General features: G+C 31.6%; 1 protein-coding gene across 1 annotated transcript; it reads right to left on the reverse strand.

Moving 5' to 3' along the window:
* Positions 1-1,783: 1,783 nt before the first annotated feature.
* On the reverse strand, positions 1,784-6,029 carry LOC120072977. Its single transcript, XM_039025526.1, has 6 exons — positions 5,723-6,029; positions 5,512-5,592; positions 5,358-5,437; positions 5,192-5,262; positions 3,752-3,805; positions 1,784-2,173 (listed from the first exon to the last, which is right to left on the reverse strand). Exons 1-6 carry the CDS (start codon positions 6,025-6,027, stop codon positions 2,048-2,050), a joined length of 717 nt encoding a protein of 238 aa, XP_038881454.1. The 5' UTR covers positions 6,028-6,029; the 3' UTR covers positions 1,784-2,047.
* Between the last annotated feature and the right edge of the window lie 3,779 nt (positions 6,030-9,808).

Here is a 9,808-nt window from a genome sequence, read left to right on the forward strand (position 1 = left end):
TTCAAATTTCACTTTAAGAAAAATTACAAATTACAAATTACTGAAATTGAACTCCCCACGATGGAAATATATATGTCGAGAGTGCACAAATTCTCGATGTCGTATATTACGCGTGAGGAGTTTGTCCAAAATCCTAACACCATATATTAGGTGTCAGGAGTTGCGTCCAACTCCCGACGCGTCTTCGACCATTTCCCAGGATGTTAAACGTCGAAAAAGGTGTGATTTTTTGTAGTGAAATAGTCATCCTCACTTATATACCCATGACTCTCCTCTTATCTAACTTATGTGGGACTTTGATCACATTCTCAACAATCTTCCCCTCAAATAAAAGACCACCGAGCCTCCCCTCAAATAGTCATTCATCCGTTTAACTCCCTTATCTAACCAAGGTGAGACTTTGGTCGCATTCCCAACAATCCTCTCCTCGAATAAAGGATCACCGAGCCTCTCCTCAAATAGTCCTCCATCCGTTTAACTCTTATCTAGGTTAACTTCTTTTCACTGAGAGCACTGCCTATCCAATAGAGTTCAAACCATGAATCCTCCCCTTATCTAACTAATGTGGGAATTTGGTCGCATTCCCAACAATTTTTTTCATAAATATCCAAAACGATTTTTAAAGATGCACGCGTTCATGCGCTTCTGCTGAGGAATTTGATACCTTCAGAAGAAGTATTATCCGACTTGGAAATATTACCATCGACAAAGCCAATTTTGTTATTCACAGTGAGAGCGATGATCATTGATTTGACTCCACAATACATAATTGTCATCGTTGAGAAGATCTAAAACTAGAACAAGATTTGTATTGTCTGTGTGATGAAGATAATATAGATCCATGTAATTGTTGATAGAAGATTGAGAAGACAACGAATTCATCGAAGAAGTCTGATTTAGAAAATTGTTGTCCACCATAAAGGAATTCAAAGAAGAAGATGAACGGAGGCAGACAATTAGGTTTTTTTCAAGCCCACATAAAGGGAAGGAAATAAAATTACAATTACACCCTTATACTTCCTTAATAATCCTCACGAACAAATAGAAGATTAACTCAATAGATTAAATCATAGGAAATGTATTCAATTCCTAACATATACCTCGTACTCCAAATAGACCAGAAAACCATAAAAAACTAAATGCAAAAATATGAAGACAAGTCAAACAAGTAGAAATAATTTTAATTAGGGAGGAAACAACATTGCTTAGAAACACCTACTCTGATACTATCAGAAATCATTAATTGACCCAAAAGCTTAAGCTAATTAGTGAAGGTAAATTTAATTTAATATCTAGCACCATGTCAACTTGAAAAGAGATATTAAAATATTAGATTGTTTATCTTTATTATATTTTTCTCTAATTCGCAATATATGTACTTTTTGTTTTCAATTCAACAGATGTAGATGAAGAATTGAATTGTAAGCATGTTAAACACTTGTCTTATAAGTTATATATTCTATATTCTATGCTTGAATTAATATAGGAGACCTAAATATCATAGACGATGCAAAAGAAAACAATATTTTTTTAGTCCAACCACAAAAAAATTAAAGATGGGAAGAACCAATGTGATATCTCAATCAACATATTTTAGACAAATTGAAATGTCTTATTATTCTTAAACTTTACCAACAAAGATTTACATTAGATTAAAAAATAATAATAATTCAATAAGATGCTACAATGTGACTGTCTCTTAATAATCATTTAATGCAAATTCATAAATATATGTATATCGAACCAAATTATTTTATAACTTATCTTTTATACATTGACAATCAAATTGTAACAGTGTCTCCAATAATTTTATATAGATTAAAGCTCATCAATTACTTTGGATCTAGTATCATCCCTTTTGGATCAAAGCTCATCAACATTTACAATGATAATTCAATAAGAATGCTAAAATATAACTATCTCTTAATAATCATTTTGTATAAATTCATAAATTTGTATGTATCGATACAAATTTAACTGATTTTATAGCTTACCTGTAAAAGTGACAAATCAAATTGTAGCAGTCTCTCAAATAATTTTATATAGATCATAGCTCATCAATCTTACCATCTTCAACTACTTTCGGATCTAGTTTCATCCCTTTTGCCACAGAAAAACCATTCTCCAACCAAGCTAGATGCCCTCCGCCCAGATCTTTCAATTGTTTGAAACCCTACGACATCAATTTTGTGATGTTAACTTAGCAGTAAAATTGCAAATTTAATCCCATAATTTTGTAAGGGAAAAAAAATGTTAGAATTTGGTTTAGGGATTGAGACGAAAATTGTAATTTAACCTAATTTATTTTTTCTCTTTAAAGAATGGATCCATTGTTAATACTTATAATTTCTTTTGTTGAAAAAGAAATAAAGGGAATTTAAATCGAGAACTTAGAAATTCTTCAACAATTACGGAATTGATGACTAATTAGTTAAAGCATAGGTTGATTAGAATACCAAAAATTTGAATTCCTACCAACAAGAGCGCAACTCAACTGACATAGTATTTATACTATCGATCTTGAAATTTGAGGTTCAATTCCTCCACCCACACTTTAATTACAATACCTTTATGAAAAGGAAAAAAAAAAATTGAATTCCACGCTCAGCTTGTTAGACTGAAAAAACAATGGAAGAGGACAAATATACATATGTTGAGAAATGTTTAGAGAATCTAGCCAAATACACAAAAATTTATTTTGTTTTTATTTTTAGTTTAAAGGATGTGAGGATTTAAATTTAAGACCTGTTGGTCGAAGATATGTATTTAAATTACTTGAATTATTTTGCGGTTATACATCTTTCTCATGAAAAGTTAAAAAAGGTTTTATAGTAAATTACAAAAAAAAAAAAAAAAAAAAAAACGTATTTTTTTTTTGTTATTTGAGAAATGTAAAATAAAATTCCTTAATTATATATTAATTATCTAGATCTAAAATTTAGTATAATTTTCTAAGAGGCGTTTGGCGCAAAGAGTTGGGTTACTATAATCCTAGGTTATTATAGTATGTGTTTGAAGTATAAATTATTATAGTTTGCGAAGAAAATAGTAAACATTATAGCAGATAATAAAAAAAGGATGAATGTAAAATAGTAAAAACTGTAGCAAATAGTAAATACTATAGTAAAGAAGTTTTGAAATAGTGTTGACGGTAGCTAATTGAGGAATACAAAATAGTATTTACTGTAGTAAGAGATGACTATTATAGTCTTATAATAATCCTTGCCCCAAACACACCCTAATGTTTATTTCTCTCAAATCACAACACAATATACCAACCATTACTCAATATATCATTCTCTCTTACTCTCTCATTAGTTGTTTTAAGAGCAATCAGCCAAAAAGAAGGATGTTTTAGTTGTGGAAAGTAGTTTGAACTACACAACATTGAATTGGGTTGTTATATCCTGGAGGGGACATACTAGAGAATATGTGCTATGTTGGTGGTTGATATAAAGAAATTCAATACACATCACAAAAGACTTGATTCTCGATAAACAGAGCCATATATCCGTGCCTTAAATCTAATTGTTTAGATGTCTATTTTTTTGATATCTAGACCATTTTTCTCTGTTATTTATAATTCTTTCATCATTATTTTTTTAGATTATTATAACTAATTAACTAAGAGCCCATTAAAGTGTTAAGATTCGTTGAAAGCAAACAAATCAAATTTGAGAATTTGAAAAATATAGAGTAAAATAGAATCAAAATAGTAGTGATCCAAATCGTATTTTAACATACAACTTACATCATTCTGGAGGTCTTCAATGGCGAGCAAAGATCTGACACCACTTCGGCAACCCTAATAACAGATAACATAGTTAAATTATACAAAATACATTATAGGTTTTAATTACACCCATATATTTTGAAAATTTTTCATTTTTATACTTGAACTTTGAAACAATTTCATTGGAAGAGGTTTTATTTTTATTATTTTTATCTTTTGTTTTTTTTGTGAAACTTAAGTTTTTTCATTTTTATACTTGAACTTTGGGTTTTTTTTTTTTTTAATGATAAATTAAGGTGAAACTTAAGTCCCATCTTATGTAAATGTTGAAATGTTTGCCTAACATCATTTAAATTGACATGACACTAATGTATAAATTTTGATGTGCTAAGAAAAATGATATAAATTTTGATGTGATAAGAAAAATGATATAAATTCTGACCTTAAGGATATCTTTCAAAATAAAATAAATGATAACAATTATCTTAAAATTCTATACATAGTTGTATATAATACTATATACATTGTCTATTTGTACACATTAACTACAAGTCAGTTTTCAAAATTTATTTTAATAGAAAAATATTCTTTGGAACATTTTTTACCTTCAACGATATTTTACTCTGAATTTAGTACCTTGTCTAAACTTTGAAAAATAGTCCGAGTGAACTTAATTCATTGGTATTAGTCTCCACTCTAATCCAAGAGTTTGGAGGTTTAATATCTCACTATGCAGTTGGTTGTACTTAAAAAAAATTGAAAATGGTAAAAAAATTCAATTTTGTGACAAACAAATTCTTATATTTTTCAATTTTGTATCTAAAAAATTATCGAAGATTCAACCTTTATAAGAATTTATAAATAGAATAGACAAAATAAAAAAAAAAAATTCTTATAAGTCTTTACACCTGGTAAATCAACAAGTTTTTTTTTTTTTAATATTGAAATTCAATGAACCTTTTAGATAATATATATATATATATATATGATATTAGAACAGTTACGTTAATATCTTTTCTTTTTTGTTTAAACTATGTTAATATATATGCGATTCTAGAGCATTAAAAAATTTATATGAAGTTCCTAAACTTTTAAATTTGCTACCCAACACTGTTTCCACTTTTTGTCAGAAACCCCTGAAAAAAAATGTAATTTGCTTTTCCTGGGTACTTTTGTTTTAACATATATGGCATATGGAATTTCTAGGGACAAGTGTAAATAAACTAATATCAAGGGAAAATATTAAAAAGAAAAAGGCAAATTATAAAAACTACTTAATTATGTAATAATCACAATTACATTCTTGAACTGTTTAAAAAATCTATTTTGACCCAATTTAATATTTATATAATTTTGAAAATTTAATTTTAAAATTGAAAGTTTAAATATAATAACAAAGATGGTTTTTGTATTTTGACAAAAAAAAAAAAAAAAAATGAAAAAGATAAAACAAGTTACCACGACGAGGCGGTCGTCTTTCTTAAAGACCGCCGATACTTCCGCCAGAAACTGAGCATTTTTCACCCTACCTGAAAATTCCACCGCCGCGGCTTTCAGTCACTTCACCGGATAATTCGAAAGGAATAACAAAGAAATATCAAATGAATCATTAAAAATACTTAACCAGTCGGAGAATTTAACAGATACGGAATATTTACGATCTTCTCCGTCGCCACATGCCCTTCATTGAACTCCTCAACCGTCCTACCAAAAAACCTCACCAATAATCTTAACCAAATCAACCGAAATACGGAGAAGAAAATTAACGCAAAATCAACCTGACGTCGAGAAATGCATAGCCAGAATGGAGCAGGTTCTTGGCGGTTTTGACGTCAACGGTGACGATTCCGGTATCAGAACTGCCAAAAACGAGAAAACAGAGCAGAAATTGAAACAGAAGAAGGAGAATCGAATTACCATTCATTGTAAAAAAGATCGAAAAGATGAGGAAAAAAAGGCGTATAAGTAACTTGTAAAGAAATTGGAGACCTATCAAGGGAGCCCATGATTGGCGGCGGAATTCCAGTGGTTAGAAAACTGTGGGCGGTTTTTGAAATCGGAAAAACCAGAGACCGTCGGAAAAAAGTGGGCGGAAGAACAACGGCGGCGGAAAATTGAGAGCGGAGAAGAATGTGGAAATTTCTTTTTATAGTGAGATTTGATTTCGATCGTTCCTGCTTTGTAGGACGACATGTCGCTTTGCCACACCTGCCGGAAAAATAAGTTGGAATGGGGTTGGGTTGGAGGTGACTCCATTTCCTCAACTGAAGAATGATGGTATTGGCCTGTTTCATTGGTAGTGGAAAAATGATGAAGCGGATTGTCTTTTTTTAATTTGTTGATAATGTAATTTTTTGGATTAGTGTTAGACACTAGCGTAATCAGCTAATTTATTTGGTTTTGATTAAATTGAGTTGGTTTGATTGATGGATTACTTGTGATAATGAAGAACCTAATTTTGTAAAGTGTAAAGGATGAAAGTTTTGGGTAAGTTGCAACCATGTCTAAAAATATTATTAAAATTAGGTAGATAGTTTCAATTACATGGATTTCTTAAAAATGGCAAAATGCATAAACTCAACCCAATTTCACTAATAGATTAATAAGAAAAAGTCCAAAATACTCCCACGATTGAAAACCTATTCGCGCCTAGCTTCTTCGTCTTCACAAAAGTTTAGGGTTTAGGAAACCTGTTTTTTCTTCTTCGACAGATTATTCTTCAATTTCTTCTTCGACAGATTGTTCTCCGATTTCTTCTTCATTCTCCTCTGATTTCTTCCTTTTTAGGGTCGTTGTTCTTGCTTGAAGTTCCAAAGAAGAATGAGGTGCGATTTTTATATTTTTAAATTTCTACCAGAAACTTTATGCTTCTTTGTTCCTGCATGCAATATGTTGTTAAGATTATTAATGATTCTTCATTCTTCTCAACTTATGATTATGTACTTTTATGTTTCAAATCTTTATTTTTTTTGTTTTCTCATCCCCATGTGGCTGCCAAGTTTGACTTTGTTTCAACAATATGGATTTTAAGTTCATAGGTTTTTTAGCTTTATGCAGGTAACTAACTAGCTATATCATGAGATTATGGATTTTATGTACTCTTGTTCTAAATTTGTTGTGATGGAACGAACACATGCATAACGGAAGAGAAATAGATCTAAAGTACTCTAAATAGGTTAATTATAAAGGATAAGCATGTAATAAAACAAGTAAAAGGGAAAAAGAATACAATCTTTGTAGACTTTGAATCTTCTCCAAGTTAGCTCCAATCTCCTCATGAACGGTTCATACACCACCACAAGAGTCTTCTCGACTATTCTCCGACCTTAGAACGGGATGGTGGGATTTGGTGAGTGACTAATTTGGAGAGGAAAAAGGGTAAAACTTTGAGAGAAAAAAGGGATGAGATTATCACATCAATTTCCACTAAGGCCAAAAGTTTTTCAAAATTCATTAAACACCCCATTTTAAAGACCATTACATGCAAAACATGCAACTTTGAGTTTGATGAGAATTTGACACTAAAAAATCCACTAACTCAAAGTGGAATTTAGTGGGACATGTGTCTTCAAATGAAGACAACACTTAGCCATATAAGAATTGGCATTTCCCACTTACAAATGTTGAATCTTTCCACTAACTTGGTCAAAGTTTGACTCTCAAAGTCCAAAGTCAACAAATTTGACTTTTTGACTTTCAAAAGTCAAAAGTCAACAATTTGACTTCCATTGCATTTTTGACCTAGTCAATAATTTGACTTTTAATGCAATTTGATCAATTCCATTTAATTTCAAAAACTAATTCTAATAATCAATTTTAAAACTAAATTAATATTTAAATAATTAATTAAAAAAATTTAATATCATATCCAGGACTGAACTGATATCTGCTGACAATTCCAACTGTATAGCATAGTCGGGACGAGTATACAATATGACATACATTAAACTCTCTACTACTGATGCATATGGAATTCGTCTCATAACCCAACCTCTTGAGGTGTCTTAGGACACTATTCTTTAGATAAATGAATTCCATGCCTGAAAGACAACATACCTTTCTTAGAATCTTACATTTTAAATCGAGACAACATCTTGTCTATATAAGATGCATGAGACAAGGCTATCATTCTTTCTTGCGATTCTGGACGATTCAGATCCTAAGAACATAATGTGCTTCTCCTAAATCCTTTATTTGGAATTGTGTGACTAGTCATGTCTTAATATCAGCTAGAAATTCTACTTCATTCTCAATTAGTAGAATATCATCAACATATAGAACCAGAAAAGCTACAGTTTTGTTGACAACCTTCTTATAAACACAAGGTTCGTCAACATTCTGTTCAAAGCCATAATATTTGATCGCAGTATCAAATCTCACGTTCTAGGATTGAGACACTTGTTTTAGCCTATAAATGGATCCATTAAGCTTGCAAACCTTTTGCTCTCGACCCTGTACAATAAACCCCTCTGATTGAGACATATAAATACTATCTTCAAGATAGCTATTCAAAAAAGCTATCTTGGCATCCATTTGCCAGATTTCATAATTATAAAACGTGGCAATGGACAAGAGTATCCTAATCGACTTGATCATGGCAACTGGAGAGAAGGTTTATTCATAGTCCACCTCATCTCTTTGGGTAAACCCTTTTGCCATGAGTCTAGCTTTGTAGGTCTGTACCTTACTAGCTTTGCTTCGTTTTCTCTTGTAGATCCATTTGCAACCAATGGGTTTTACCCCTTCCGGTTGATCTACAAGATCCCAGACTGAATTGAAGTATATTGACTTCATTTCAAGATCCATGGCTTCTATCCACTGGTCTTTATCCAGATCATTGATTGCTTGTTTAAAAGTCAATGGATCATCTAAGCCATCATCAGATATGACGACCTGAATTTTAGTTAAACCCATATACCGGTCAAGCTGTTGCACAACCCTCCCACTACATCGAGGCATTCTCAACTCTTGAGAAGGATGTGAAATACCAGCTTCATCAACAGTTCTTGTTGAAGGGCCTGCTCGATCAACAACTCTTGTTGATGTATCTGTAGTTTCTCTGGTTATCTCACTTAATACTAGCTTACTACGAGGTTGATGATTTTTAATGTGGTCTTCCTCTAGAAATGTTGCATTTATCGACAAAAATACTTTATCTTCTTGAGGATCATAAAAATAACCACTTTTTTTTTTTTTAATCTCTTTTGGATAGCCTATAAATAGGCATACCCGTGAACGGCGTTCCAGCTTCTTTGGATTTTGCACCAATACATGTGTTGGGCATCCCCAAATCCTGAAATGACATAAACTACCTTTACGTTCTCTCCATAACTCGTAAGGTGTTTTCGAAACACTTTTCGAGGGAACCATGTTTAATATATACACCGCAGTCCCTACTGCGTGACCCCAAAAAGAACTTGACAACTGATCATAACTCATCATAAACGAACCATGTCTAACAGGGTTCTATTTCTCCTTTTTACAACACTATTTTGTTGAGGTGTACTAAGTGCTGTGAGTTGTGACTGAATTTTGTGTTCTATCAAATAGTCTTGGAATTTTAAGTCCATGTACTCATCACCTCGATTTGATCGAAGTGTTTTAATTTTTTTACCTAAATGGTTCTTAACCTCTGCGTAATATTCCTTGAACTTTTCAAGTGTATCAGGCTTATGATGCATTAGGTAAATGTAGACATGCCTTGAATAATCATCAATGAAGTTGATGAAATATTCATACCCTCATCTCGCTTTAACATTTATCGGACCACAAAGGTATGAATGTACTAGCTCTAAGGGTTCTTTGGCTCTTCTAGTAAAAGATCTTTTGGTCATCTTACCCTCAAGACAAGATTCACATTACGGTAAAGAGCTATCTTCTAACTGGTTTAAAAGTCCACTCTTAACCAATCTTCCAATCCTATTGAGATTAATGTGACCTAGTCTTAGGTGCCAAAGATAGACATTTGGAGAAATTTTCCTTTTCTTATGATAAGTTTCAGCTGTTTTAAATATCTCTATATTTAAAATCACTTTTACCTCAGTTGGTTTTAATACGTATAAGTTATTCTCTAGA

Source organism: Benincasa hispida, chromosome 3 (genome assembly GCF_009727055.1).
Source record: "Benincasa hispida cultivar B227 chromosome 3, ASM972705v1, whole genome shotgun sequence".
Classification (NCBI taxonomy): Eukaryota; Viridiplantae; Streptophyta; class Magnoliopsida; order Cucurbitales; family Cucurbitaceae; genus Benincasa; species Benincasa hispida.